Source organism: Mirounga angustirostris, unplaced genomic scaffold (genome assembly GCF_029215605.1).
Source record: "Mirounga angustirostris isolate CCGP_5_RB_7025 unplaced genomic scaffold, mMirAng1.0.hap1 SCAF_4, whole genome shotgun sequence".
NCBI lineage: Eukaryota > Metazoa > Chordata > Mammalia > Carnivora > Phocidae > Mirounga > Mirounga angustirostris.
In genome coordinates this window covers 61,818,478-61,833,379 of record NW_026991712.1, presented here as the reverse complement: position 1 = coordinate 61,833,379, position 14,902 = coordinate 61,818,478, and the positions used below count along the sequence as shown (strand labels likewise).

Here is a 14,902-nt window from a genome sequence, read left to right as displayed (position 1 = left end):
AAGACACCTTGATGCCGAGCTGCCCTTGCTTTTTGACAACATCGTTCAGAGGTGGCCACCACTTCCTTACCCCTTCCTCAAAATCATTGAGTACAAAGCCACTTTCAACGAAATGTCCGTCTTGACTCTCCCTTGTGGAGAGACTCCCCAGGTTCCACGGGATGTTTCCCTGGCTTCAGCAAGCTGAACAAGCAGGGTTTTGGCTCCAGGGGCATTCGTGCTAGTTTCTGGCTGCTATGAACTGACAGTTTGAGGGAGTGAACACGGAGGGCGGAGTGAGCAAGACTCACGTGCAGGTGTTTGCTTGGTTGGTGCAAGTCTGTGTCAGTGCTTTTCTCTGACTACTGACTATGTTTCCCCCCAAGATATTTTATCCATGTAGCAAATATTGAGTATCTACTCTGTGCCAGGTGCTGGGGATGTCACCATAACAGTATATTTCTGGTCACTGCTATCAAAACATTGAGTGGGCCAGGTAGACAATGAAATAACAGCAGGGTCCGAGTTACGCGAGAGGAAGTACTGGTTGCTGTGGGAACGAGTAACAACTGCTTCTGGGATTTAGATATTTAGACACAGCACATCAGGGCCACTAGAGATTATCTAGTTTAAGTCAGATCAGAGAGGAAGTTTCACTTAGTCCCTTCGAACGAGAGATCTGGGCGAACTGCCCCAGATCCTGAAGTGTCGCGGTCACAGGTGGGCTATGCCCGCGGCCCGCTGTGAGGCTCTCCCGAGCTCAACACGTCAGCACACGAGGATCGCTCTGGCTACAGCTCCTCGGAGAGAAGAACAGTGAATGTCCTTCATCTATAATATAAAGCTAATCTGTGTCACTTATATGATTTTATATAGAAATACTCCATGGCTCTGACTGAAACAGGAAAAAAATCCTTCAGTTTTCCAGTTAGTCTGGAAAAACAAATTGAGAAGTATTCCTATCCTTAGCCACTTGAAGGCGGCAGTATTCTCTAACACGGATGGACACCAACAAGCAGCTCTCAGGCAGGATCAGTGTTAGTGAGGGGCGCCTGGGTGGCTCAGTCGTTGAGCGTCTGCCTTCAGCTCAGGTCATGATCCCAGGGTCCTGGGATCGAGTCCCACATCGGGCTCCCTGCTCCGCGGGAAGCCTGCTCCTCCCTCTCCCACTCCCCCTGCTTGTGTTCCCTCTCTCGCTGTGTCTCTCTCTGTCAAATAAATAAATAAAATCTTTAAAAAAAAAAAAAAAGGATCAGTGTTAGTGAAAGAGAACGTGGAGCAGGACATGCATCTCTAGAGGAACGCTGCTTGGCTTGACATCTGGCTGTGTCACTTTAGGGGGCGGAGAGTCACTTAATCTTTCTGTCCCTAATACTTCCTAGGGCTGTTGTGAGCATTAAACAAAATGATGTACATGAAGTGTTGAAGTACTTTTCACAACACGGAAAGAGGTCGGTCAATGTCCTCGCCACGATCATTACCACCGCCACCTCAGAGCTGGTCCTAGTTAGCAATGGATTTCCGTAACAGGAGCAAGTACAAGTCATTACAGCTATACTTTATACAAGAGCCATGCAGCGGACCAAGAAACTCAATTTTGATAAGTTGAAGTACATGTAAAATATAGAGGCATAGTGTAAGTCCTTGTAAAAGGAAGAATCTTTGGTGATATAAAGTAACTGCCCTTCTCTAAATGGTGTTTTGGTAAATCCACAGTTGTATATTCTAGCTCTGCTTTAAGCAAAGTATAATTTTAATCTCCATTTCAAGATAAGTGGAACATAGATTCAATTAACAATGAATCACAGTGGTTCCCAGCTCAACAAATAGAACGAGGTTACCAATAAAAATCCTGAAAACAGTTCCGTGACTCACAACAGTAGCAGAGCCGGTCAGAGACACAAGAGGCCGTAGACGACCGGCTCCCCCGTGTACACATCAGCAGTACGGTGACAAGTACAGAGTCACTGCCACTTCTTACTCGTGGATTAGAAGGGATCTACTGTACGTATTAGTCTCCGGAGGAACCAAGAGTGTCTGACAGACTGTTCTCTGGCCTTAACATTCGGCATAAACAAAGTACAGATGGGTAAGCAAGATTCAAGAGGGGGACTGGGAAAAACAGAGAAAGTGGGAGGGGCGCGAACGGCCCAGGCTAGATGACAACAGGCAGAGCATTCTCGCCGCGGACGCCGAAAGGCACTTGTGATGGAGAGAACATCCTGTATTGACTGGAAGTTGCTTTTTGTGGTGCTAATCTTTCCATTTTAGTTTTAGTGGGCACCCATTGGTGCCTAGATGTGCATGAATCAATACCCTGGTTGTCCTGGCCCACCTTGCCTACACCTTTACCTCTCCACTGTGCCCAGGCCCCCCTCCCCTCTAGGAGAGATGCCCCCACACACTAGGTGTGTGGGCTTGGGCAAGTTCCCTAATCCTCTGAGATTCAGTCTCCTCATCTCTAAGTGTTGGGAAGGCCTAAATATCTGATGGGCCCGGCATGGTCCCTGTACACTAGAGACCAAATGGTACATTCCCTTTCCTGACGTCAGAGGATTTTCCCTCCTGAGATCCCAGTGCCTGAAGCTGAGGACTCTTCTCAATATGGAGCTGAATCTTTACTGTCTGCCTGTCCTACAGGATGTGGGAATATTTCTTTTCCCTTCAGGATCTATAAAATGAGAGAAAGGAATAGCGACCAATTTGTTTTTTGGGGGCCTTCCCCAATGTTACTTGCACAAAACCTTTAGAAAGATATCATGGGAGCTCCGCGTCCCCTTTGGGGAAGTAAGCGGTAGAGTGCAGGGGCTGGTAACACACACTTGGGGGTCAGCGTGCCTGGGTTCCCTTCCTGGTGTTTTGGGACCTTGGGTAAGTCATTAAACCCTCAAAACAGTAGTTCTACTATATGGTTGTGATGTGCTTTAAGTGGTCTAGTCTAAATAAAGCCCTGAGCAGATAATCATGCTTGTGGTAAATGCTCAACCTGTTGGTTGTTTCTAGAACTACAAAAGATTACGGGGATGCCTGGGTGGTTCAGTCGGTTAAGCATCTGCCTTTGGCTCAGGTCATGATCCTGGGGTCCTGGGTCGAGTCCCACATTGGGCTCCTTGCTCAGCAGGGAGCCTGCTTCTCCCCCTGCCTGCTCTGCCTGCCGCTGCCCCTGCTTGTGTTCTCTGATGAATAAATAAATAAAACCTTAAAAAAAAAAAAAAAAAAAGAAAGATTATGGGTGCCTGCTCTGTGGGGCCGCTGGCGTAGGTTGGCACATAGTCACACTGAAGGTGGAGGGTTCAGGGAGGGAAATGTGATCCTGGCCCCCAAATGCTTTCTTTCTCCCACAGAGCTCTGATGTGCCCAGCGGTTAAGCTCCCTGGCACTTCTGGGTTAAAATGGGCTATCCTTTGGTAGAAGCCTAATTACCACTAATGTCATTGCTCCCCCGGGAAGCACCATCCCAGGTTTTAAGCTTTTACTTTCTGCACACAAGCCATCACTGAGTTATGTGGCCACTCTCTGTAGAGGTGCAGTGGGGTGGGGGTGGGGTGGGGGAGGCAGGACTGGCAGCAAGAAGACACCAGCCTCCTAAGGGGCTTCAAACTTCAATAAATGGCACATTTAGAGTCTAAACACATGGTCAATATGAAATACAGTCAATACAGGATGTTCTCTCCATCACAAGTGCCTTTCGGGGTCCGCGGCGAGAATGCTCTGCCTGTTGTCATCTAGCCTGGGCCGTTCGCGCCCCTCCCACTTTCTCTGTTTTTCCCAGTCCCCCTCTTGAATCTTGCTTACCCATCTGTACTTTGTTTATGCCGAATGTTAAGGCCAGAGAACAGTCTGTCAGACACTCTTGGTTCCTCCGGAGACTAATACGTACAGTAGATCCCTTCTAATCCACGAGTAAGAAGTGGCAGTGACTCTGTACTTGTCACCGTACTGCTGATGTGTACACGGGGGAGCCGGTCGTCTACGGCCTCTTGTGTCTACTTTCTGTATGACTCACTATAGCAACATTAACCATTTAGATGAGCTGTGCATCTGGGTACTTACAGAAAACATCTATAGGACTTCCACCCATGGGCCTCTCTGCCATGATGACTGTGGTTTTGTTTTTTTTTTTTTAATATTTATTTATTTGAGAGAGAGAGAGCACGCATGAGCGGGTGAAGGGGCAGAGGGAGAGGGAGAAGCAGACTCCCTGCTGAGCAGGGAGCCTGATGCAGGGCTCGATCCCAGGACCCTGGGATCATGACCTGAGCTGAAGGCAGACGCTTAACCAATTGGGCCACCCAGGTGCCCGACTGTGATTCTTTAAACAAGAAAAAACACACAGAAAATTCACACACTGTGTTTTCAAATCTAGATTACTTAAAAAAAGTAATCTCTACACCCCATATGGGGCTTGAACTCATGACCCAGAGATGAAGAGTTGGATGCTCTACCTACTGAGCCAACCAGGCATCCCTAGATCTATTACGTTTTTTTAAATTTTTTTTTTTTTAATTAGAGAGTGAGTGAGCAAGAGAGAGAGAGAAGAGGGGGCAGAAGGAGAAGAGAGAATCTCAAGCAAGACAGGCTCCACACCAAGCACAGAGCCTGACACAGGGCTCGATCCCATGACCCTGAGATCATGACCTGAGCCAAAGGCAGACGCTTAACCAACTGAGCCACCCAGGTGCCCCTGGATCTATTACTTTTTAAACTTAGGTATTAACAAAACCATCCAAGATCCACTTTTTGGCAGGAAACTGAACATCGATCCTACATTTTCTCCACTGAGAGAGATTTTTTTTTTTTTAAAGATTTTATTTATTTATTCATGAGAGACAGAGAGAGAGAGGCAGAGGGAGAAGCAGGCTCCCAAGGAGCAGAGAGCCCGATGCGGGACTCGATCCCAGGACCCTGGGATCATGACCTGAGCCGAAGGCAGACGCTTAACCATCTGAGCCACCCAGGCGCCCTGAGAGAGAATTTTTAACTTAAAAAAAAGTTATCTACTGCTAAGGATTATATCCCTTACCATTAAGAGGGCCCCGTAGGCCCATTTATCTATGTGCTAAACTGCTCACAGAGCCTTCCTGTTAACAGATCTGCTACTAGGCACACAGTTCAGTTGGGTTCTAAGTACTGATTATTTTTTTTCAAGATCTGACTGAACATGGTAATATCACTCTCCTTAGAACAAGCGTTGAAGATAATAGGCAAATAATATGACTGTTGCCTAAACAAAATGAAATATAGAAAAAACTCTTAAAAAGAATAAACATACACTTAATTAAGGGATAGAGAACAATTGTAAGTTAGCTCCTCTTTATCCTCCTGAAAATCTAACATTATGATTCAGAAAAAGTAAAAATAAATCAAAGTTTGCCCTAACGTGACTGATTCATTGCTACTTTTTTTGCTTTGCTATAATAATATCATTTCAGAGCAAAATTAGTGTTCTTAATTCACACACCACCATTAGCTCAATTAAAATGAGCTTAAAGAAATAATTATTCACAGAAAACCACTGTATGGCAGATAAAATTACAAGATATTTTTAAAAAATCGCAAGCGTTACAACTATCTTCCATCTACTGGCTGACAATGTATCTGTCAATTTTGGTCTATAAAATATCCATGTTCACTTTACTACCCTATACTACCCTATTCACATATTTCTTTGCTGTTTTCTCACCCGTGATGCGTCTCCCTCCTGCTTAATCATATCCATTCCAGGCAGCTGGTTTGGGAAAAGGTTGCCTCCCCTCAGAGCAGGATCATTAACCTGAGGGCACAAGACGGTACAATGGCTATATTCAGTGGGACGTCCAAAAGTGTACTGGGGAGTAAGAACCAACCATCAATCTTCCTCCTCTTCTTGGTTTTTAGGAATAGAATTATGGGGAAAGAGGACTATATAAAAACGGCTCCATCCCTGTATCCACTCTCCCACGTATAGATTTTGGGGGGAGTGTGGAGGAACAAGAAAATAAATATTTAGACTAAACTGCCTTCCAAATTAAAATTTGCATTCTGTGTGGAAATTTGACAGAGACAATACTAGAAACATTTTCATGCCTTAACATGTTCACCTTTTTGGCTGGTTCCAATGAGACCAATGACTCATATGTGGGACTTTAAAGTCATCTGAGAAGCTCCTAATATCTTTGTTACTCAGGCAAGTTATTGATTAGGAAGAGCAGGTCTGAGTACCCAAGAGTGCTGAATTTTGGAAATCTTCTACAACCAAATGAACTATTCATTAGCATTCAAACAATTCTTTTACAAATTATGAAGTAAAGGTAATACTAATACTGTATAGGACTGATTTTGTCCGAAGAAACACTACAGTTGTATTTTTTGGGCTTCCAAATTAATTCTGATATTCAAAAGGTTTAAATCTATGCACAAGTTTCTATGCAGACATGATCTGGATTATTAAAAATGCACTGATTTACTTCCAGGTAGGCTGCGTAGGACCCATGCTAGACTAGACCATCTCAGCGGCCCTTGCTTTATACAGTTTCCCTAGGAAGAAAATCAGGAACCACTACTAGTTCCTTTTTGTACAAAATTCAAAAATCAACACTACATTTTCTCCATTAGAAAGACAAAAGTCTATCTTTAATTATGTCTGTTTAATTTACCCAAATAAGCATCAATTCAACTACAAGAAGTGCAAATTATTACACACACAGAGCTTTCTTAAATGGCAAAGGGCTTTAAATTTTCTCATGCACTACTCTGTATTTTTATTAACATCTTCTTATAGAACAAAACACTGAGGCACTGTAAAATTTAGTAAAATTTTTCACACAAATTGTGGTTTGCCAACATTAGCTTAAATAGACCTAATCAAACTCTGAATCTTTCACTATTCTCACAAATATGATCTAACTGAAATGTACAGTTCTGTCAGTGACTTATTAAGTCATTTAAACTTCCTATGCCTTGATTTCTCCATACATGAAATAAGACTCAGGGTCTTTGCCACATCTCTACTTTGCATGTACTACTGAGGTAGTAGAATGCCAAGCATTTTGTGCCCTTTAGAAATAAGGTCTTCTGGAAATAAAATTTAAAAATTATTAACTGATATCTTTACCTGTGGATCAGCTACCACAGATTTTCAATCCCAGGCTGGCTACCTGAGATATCAATGCATTCAGTCTCTTTGCCACCAAGTGAAGCTGGTATGCTCTTAGGGATAGTAGAATCATCACAGTCTTAGTCAGAATTACAGTCTTAAGCAGAATTCTTTAAAAAATATTGACCAGAAAACCATGGCACTCACACCCCCAAGATGATAATTAGAATAGTTTTTGGAATGATCAGTGTCAGTCTCCCTGCACGAGTGAAGTATCATTTAAAACTGAATGGATGGGGACAGGGCGGGGGGTGGGGTGGGGAATAAAGCTAATTGGATGGCAGGCAGTAAGTCTGGCCTTTGCGATTCATCTGGTTTTTCATTTAGAAGAAAATCGGTTCTTAAACTATAAATCCAAAATAAAGCTATTTAAGAAGTACATTCACCATTCCATTTTTAGAGAGTCACTTTAGATATTGCTAAGTTCCTCAAGTAAGAAATCATTTAAGTGACAAAGTTAGGAAGTATTTTAAAAGATCCTTAAGTAGTCAAAAATCCTTTCATGTTTATTTCGTCATTAACAAGTATATCTGTTAATTGCACAAACACAGGTGAAAGTAAGGTGAGAAAACACTCATCAAAATAAATGTGGGAGTTGATGGTAGATGTTAAGTACACGGAAAGATACACTGAACGCAGAAATAGACAAAAAGTTATGATCAGAAGACAATGGGCTGCTTCTCAGGGTGCTCACCTGCTCAGGACCCATGGAGGACAGCCCTGACGTAGGCACGGAGGTCACTGAGGTCATGCTGATCTGTCCTGTCATCTGGTTCATGTTGCTCATCCCACCTGTGTTGGTCGCCATGGATACATTGATGTTCATATTGTTATTGTACATGCTGGTGTTTGCTTGTTGCCCAAAGTGTGGTGGGGACTGTTGTGAAAACATGCTAGAACATAAGGAAAAGATGAAAACGTCAAGAGTTGTAGGGCAAATAGGCAGGCAGTTCTGACACTTGCTTCTCAGGCATTTACTTCATTTACTTCATAATGAATAAGTCTAGGCTGAAAGAACCTAGGGTGAGGCAGCCAGCAGGGGTGAAGTCAGAAATGGTAAGGGAAGTGCTCAATGAAGCTACAGGGGTGACCACGCTCCTCTCCTTTTCCTAAGGTCACCGGGAAGGTCTAGAGATATATTTTCCACTTTCATGTCTGCACCCACAAGCTTTTCATTTGTTTGTTTTTATTACATGTACTGATAAAGGATGGCTTCTAGGGCACTGCCTTCCAGAGCAGTTTCTAGCTTAAATTGGTGGGGTGATACCTTCTGATGGGAGTTCCTTTTATTCCTATGGAAAAGATATGCTAAGCTTTTGTAAATTCTGATAACTTCTGCCCTAGGAAAACTTCCTTAATTAGTAGTTTGACATTGCTTGCTTGAGCAAAAAAGTTAAGAAAAAAACAGAAAAGATGGGCACCTGGCTGGCTTAGTTGGTAGAACATGTGACTCTTGATCTCAGGGTTGTGAGTTTAAGCCCCTGTTGGACGTAGAGCTTACTTAGTTAAAAAAAAAAAGGAAAAATACTGAAAAGAGATAGGTGGTCTATAGAAAGATTCCCTGGTGATCATTTATATCAAAACGACACAGAAACACGGCATACCTGTTTCCACCCATATTCCCCTGAGCCCACCCATTCATGTCAGAGGAGGCCTGGTAGGCTGGATTAGCCTGAGACTGCTGCATCATGGGGCTCTGGGTATGTGCCATTCTGGGCGACATCAGAGGGCTCTGGGGCGTTGTCGCCCCAGTAAAGCCTGGATCAGGTTGCTGACTTATTCCTTAAAAAATAAAACAGAAATCCAAAGGAGATTGTTAGTTTTATGGTAGAGACTAGGAAGAAAAAAAGAGAACATTCAAATTACATACACATAGAAAATTACTTTCAAATACCTGATCACGTGCTGGTTAATTATATACACCTTAAACAGATTCCAAACTGGGATAAGATGCACGAAGCAAAACATTTCCATATTTCGCTTCTCTACAGTAGTCACAAGGGTGCCTAAGAACCATGTTAACCACCATGACTAGAGATAGAGAAAACAGTGTTCCTTCCCCTTATCTCTCTTCAAATCAAGAATGAGTCAAACAGATATATTTCTCTTTTACCTGAAATAGTCTTTAAATTTTTATATACCACTACAATTGGATTGTTTAAACTTTAAATCAGATTCAAGTTCAGCTATATATAAAAAGTTAACACATCTGAATAATTTTTTATTGAATCAAGTCATTCTGTGATGAAATCAATGCATTTTTTAAAAACTGCATCACGATTAGCTTGTTTCATCTCTATAAAGGGCTCTATGGCACTTCAGTGCTATCTAAGATGAGCAAGAATCAGAAAAAAAATTCAATGTAAGCTTCTTGTTCAGTTTAGAAGCAAATGGCATTTACGCTAAAAGAAGGAACTTTCAGAAGACTTTTCGAAGTCATCAAAAAGGACATGGAGGAAAGGAGTTTCGAAACAAAGGCAGCAACTCAGGAAATTTCAAGAAGGACAGTAAGGGAAGCGCGTTTCTGCCTAGATGTGTGCAATGTGCAGATTTAATGGATACTTAGATTAGCTGTGAAAGAAAAGTTTATGATCACATAGAAAAAGCTGCACAGTATCTGTTTAAGAAATCGGAGACATAAATGTCAAAGCACCACACAGACTTGATATTTATAGATAACTCTGGCAAAAGATAGGTAAAGTCATTTAGAATATTAACAACATAAGCACTTACTTTTATCAGTAATTCAACCATTAATTGAACATGACATGCACACAAATATTAATGTTTATGACATTACACGTCTGTCTCTTAAGACTGACATTAAATAACAAATCAATATGAAGAAAACCAAGAGGCCTTCCACTGGCGTTTCTAGATAACACTTCTCAGGAATTACCTATTCATTAAAGATTTGGGATCATCTTTTTTTCAAAAATTATAGAATGTCGAATACTTGCATTTATATAGGTCTTCCAACATTTTGTATATATCTATTGATTTGTTTGAGTCAGACTCAGAGGTTTTCAAATATAAGTACATACATATGCACCTGTGTGTACAGATGTTGACAGAAACACATATATTCATACACACTCACACACACAACTGATGGACTGCACACACGCACACTTACTTCGGTCACTCTTAAAGTAAGACCTGCACTCAGAGAAAAGGTGGTACCTGAGCTGAGAGACTGGAAGGTACTGTGCTGGACCTGGGGACTCCTGACAGGCCCCAGCTGTCCTCCCAGGTTGCCTATCACTCCCTGGTTAGCCAGACTCATCTGGGAGCCATGCAAAGAGCTGTGAGAGAGGAGCTGAGACCCAAGATCGGGGGACACTGGGGAGAAAGGACTGGTGAAAGGTGGTGGGGATGGAAGCCCAGTACCGTAGTTCGGAGGAAACGGAAACTGTTGTGCATTTGCCTGGGGCATCCGGGGGTTGCTCAGAGTTGCTGGTAAGCTACCAGGAGCCACCATGCTCGAGGTCATATTCAACCCTTGTCCTCTCATCATCAATGTTCGCTGCTGAACTTGCTGTTGCTGATGCATTTGTCTCTGCCGAAGATGCTGGTTCAGGATTTCCCTCTGTCTTTGGGCCAGCATCTGTGCATTAATAGGTGCCTAAAACGGGGGTGAGGTAGGGAAGACACAGAGGGAAACATTGGGGGAAGACACAGATTGAAAAACAAACTGTATATTAGAAACAGGACAAAATCATTTGGAAAATAAAATTACAGGGAAAGAACATTTTAGAGTTGAGCAATTGGTGGGTGAGGATGTGAGCTTCTAAATTCTAAGAGATGAAGATTTTTCTGAAACCTTGCAATGACTTACATGGGTAAGTTCAGTGTTAGTTCAATTAACTTGGAACTCACTGTGAGAGGCACGGTTAACTAAAGGACCTCACAATACCAGTCCTATCTGTAAGAAGAATGTCATATAAACCTTAAAGACGGCAATCTGGAGTCTCATGCAAGGGACATTCAGGTCTAAAGGGAAACCAAATCATCGGTGCCAAAATGTGGCTTGAAGCCCATCAGAAAAGGCTGAACAGAGGCAGGAAGAAAGCAGGGAGGGTGTGTGTTGGGGGGGGTGATAGGAACATACAGGACAGGCCAGGGCAGAACGAGGAGGAGGAAAGGAGGGATGGATGTAGGGAAGGGGTGCCAATGCTTGCTGCCAGCAAGAGGCATAAGGCTGTTTATGGGGTCCTAGCAATACACAGTCAATCCTCATTATTCATGGATTTCATATTGGTGAACTTATCTACTTGCTTGTAACCCCCAACTCAATATTCACAGCAATGCCCTTATTTATGGACAGGTGCAGAGAGGCAAAAAAAAAATTTTTTTTTTTTTTTTTTAAGATTTTATTTATTTGACAGAGAGAGACACAGCGAGAGAAGGAACACAAGCAGGGGGAGTGGGAGAGGGAGAAGCAGGCTCCCCGCCGAGCAGGGAGCCCGACGCGGGGCTCGATCCCAGGACCCCGGGATCATGACCCGAACTGAAGACAGACGCTTAACGACTGAGCCACCCAGGCGCCCCGAGAGGCAAAAAAAAAAAAAGTCCAAGGTGCGTTCATTCCCACCTGAGGCTGAAACAAGGCAACACTCTGCCTTCTTGTCTTAGCCTCATACTGGAAAGAAGTGCCCTTTTTGTGGACTATTCAGTTCCACGTTTTTCACTCTGCTGTGCTCGTCCCTGGTGATTTTGCTGTTTACAATGGTTCCTAAGAGTAGCGCTAAAGTGCTGCCCCGTGTTCCTAAATGCAAGAGGGTGTGACGTGCCTTATGGGGAAGACACGTGTTAGATGAGTTTCACTCAGGCAAGAGTCATAGCGCTGTAGTCTCTGAATTCAAGGTAACAAATCAACAATATATATTACACAAGGTGTCTTCAAACCGAAACACACACGAAACATGGATACGGACTGATGGACTGCTAACAATGTTGTCACCACAGGCTGGTAGCAACCAAACCCTTGATTTCTCCAGTTCACTAATTCAGTGTTTGCATTAACTTTACAGAACACAACAGAAGTAAATAATGAGAATCGACTATAGCTGGCAGTGAAAATGGCAGTGTTTAGGAGGGAACTACAAAAGTGACAGGCTAGGGGCGCCTGGGTGGCACAGTTGGTTAAGTGTCCGACTCTTGGTTTCGGCTCAGGTCACGATCTCAGGGTTGTGAGATCGAGCCCTGCGTTGGGCTCTGTACTCAGCGCAGAGTCTGCTTGAGTTTCTCTCTCCCTCTCCCTCTGCTGCTTCCCTCAGTGTGAATGCTAGCTTGCTCTCTCTCTGAAATAAATAAATCTGGGGGGGGGAAAAAAAAAAAAAGCGACAGGCTAGATGGACATCTGAATGACCTAACAGATCCACGGTCGTATGGCCTTCTGAGTTACTTTGCACGGAATCTCAAGGAGGAAGGAATGACAGAGAAATTCAATAGATGCTGTGAAAGCTGATGGCTGGTCTGCTCCTTACCTGTGTTGGTACTCCAGGCCTCAGAGTCAAGTTCACATTTGAAACATTGCTGATTTGATTCATAAGTGGCTGGCGATTCTAAATGCATACACACAGAAGAATCAATACATTTTTTAAATAGAGTATATTTTAAATCACCTTTCTTGAGAAATCACCTCCTCCAACATAACCTCTGAATGCCATGAGGTACTGAAACCACGTGTTTTACAGCTGAATTCCCTTAGAAAGCTAATTATCAGTAAGGTTTTACATTGCTTTTAACAGAGAAGGTATTTTGGACTGTTCATAGAAATCTGTCTAGGCTTGTTTCAGTGAGAACACGTTCTCTTGAGCTAAGCAGGTATTCATAAGGCAACACTGCTCTGCCACCATTCAGCTAAGAGTGACTATTTCTGTCATAAGACAGGCCTAAGGATAGGAGCTACTGTTGTCCTGTGTGCTCACATTGGGTGAGACACCACGTGAGGTCCTTGTACTCACATACACATTGCGCTACACCACACAACAGCCCCATTTCACAGACAGGAAAACGGAGGCTCGGAGAGCTCAAGGCTACACTGTTAATAAATAATAGGGCTGGAAAACAGAAGGACAGCTACCCTGTGCTGGAGTGTAGTAGAGGAGGCAGAAGGGAAATCAGTAAGGCAGAAAAGAGCAGGAGACATAGGATCGTCCTGGAAGGGATGGGATGAGCATCAAGCCCTCCCCAAGGACGCAAGATGGTTAGGCCAGCACGTCAACCTGCCCCCTGCCCACCCCCTTCCCAGGCGCCGGCGAAGAGCATACCTGCTGTGCCTGGAGGCGATGCTGCAGCTGGAGCCTCAGCTGATTCGGCTGGTTCTGCACCAGGCCCGTGGGCCTGAGGCCTGGCCGGGGCTGCATGCGGAGTGTGGCGTAGCTAGGCCGCTGGCCCATGGTATGAAAGCTGGGGTCTTGCATGGGAGGATAGCTACCCTGGGCCATCTGTGCCTGGGACGCATACTGCTGTGGGAAAACAGCGGCCTTCTGCTCCAGCATGATGTTGGAGTCCTGACTTGGGAACTGTTCTGGATCTACTGCTTGGCTCTGAAGAGAAAGCCCCCAGATGACAAACAAACAAACAAACAAACAAATAAAACCACTAAAAACAAGAGAGTAAATATAAGGTGGTTTTCTCTCACTGTCATGTATTTGAAGCCTTTTACACTTACTACTCAAAGGAACTTAGCTCGACTCCACTTTTCTTCCTAGAGAATATCTTTGTTCAACACACCCACGTCTGTGAGGAGAGAAGCGGGGTCGGGCCTGACTCCCAGCAACACTTCTTCCAAGGGAGGGGAGAATGAGGCCATGATTACGGGACTCCTCCTCCTCACTCTGCCAAGCAGAGACTGACCCGGACTTTAAAATGCGGATGTCCCCTAAGATTGTTACCTTTTTCGCTAATTTTTCATACCTGTAAAATCATTTTACTTAGACAGTCACCTTGGTGCCTAGCTATGATCAGCAGTGTTGGGGTACCTACCAACCTTTATTCCCATTTTGCAGCTAACAAAAACTGAGACCTGGAGATGTGAAGCAAGTTGCAGCAGGCCCATCTGGCTGGTTAAGTAGTGGGTTCCAATCCAGTTTGTGATTCAGCACCTGAGCTCTTCACCAGGGGGATACACTGCCGTTATGTCACTGTTTTCTGTGGCTGACAGAATTTCCTACAGTTTGCCACCATCTTATTACCTACTAGACACATTTAATGTGTTTGTCGTTCTTGACTTCTTAAGGCTTCCTTATCTATCTGGGTCAGAATGAGGCAGGTGTAGAAAATCCAGAACTAATGCAAGGGGGAGCACCTCAGACCCAGGTGGCCTCTAAATGTCTGTGTCTAGGATAAAGGCGTACCTGGCTAATTCTCCTCCTTCTATTTCTAGGATGATTGCTCCAAACCTCCGGATATAAACAGGGAAGGACCCAATAGCAAAAGCTCTTTTGCTTAGTCATGTCCTAAGGCCTCACTCAGACCAGTCTATCCAGGTCAGAGCAGGGCCCAGGCATCTCCCAGGATCCTGGGCTCACTGTCAGCGAGGCCCTGAGGCCCACCTGTGAGAACTGGGCCCGCTGCCCTCTCCAGCGTAGTGTTAAAGATGTGGATGGAACCTACCCAGGGGAAACCATTCATTATTGAATTACTGCTCTGGCTACACCTACAAAACTATCTCCGAACTTTAAATATTTGCCCATCTTTAACAGAAAAAAATTTAATTAAATAATTTCCATTTTTAAAGATTTTTTAAAATTTACTATTTATTAGAGAGAGAGAGAGGGA

The 14,902-nt window shown here is 43.8% G+C and overlaps 1 protein-coding gene across 14 annotated transcripts in view; it reads right to left on the bottom strand.

The window, feature by feature from the left end:
- NCOA2 (nuclear receptor coactivator 2) overlaps positions 1 to 14,902 on the bottom strand; it is a 290,419-nt gene that overhangs the window by 4,237 nt on the left and 271,280 nt on the right. For all 14 annotated transcript variants that reach the window (XM_064588232.1, XM_064588229.1, XM_054512572.2 and 11 more), the window contains 6 exons: positions 13,390 to 13,668; positions 12,604 to 12,681; positions 10,505 to 10,739; positions 8,719 to 8,896; positions 7,809 to 8,007; positions 5,663 to 5,752 (listed from right to left, as the gene is read on the bottom strand). In XM_064588232.1, coding sequence (XP_064444302.1) covers positions 5,663 to 5,752; positions 7,809 to 8,007; positions 8,719 to 8,896; positions 10,505 to 10,739; positions 12,604 to 12,681; positions 13,390 to 13,668 — 1,059 coding nt within the window. The remainder of the gene's footprint in view (positions 1 to 5,662; positions 5,753 to 7,808; positions 8,008 to 8,718; positions 8,897 to 10,504; positions 10,740 to 12,603; positions 12,682 to 13,389; positions 13,669 to 14,902) is intronic.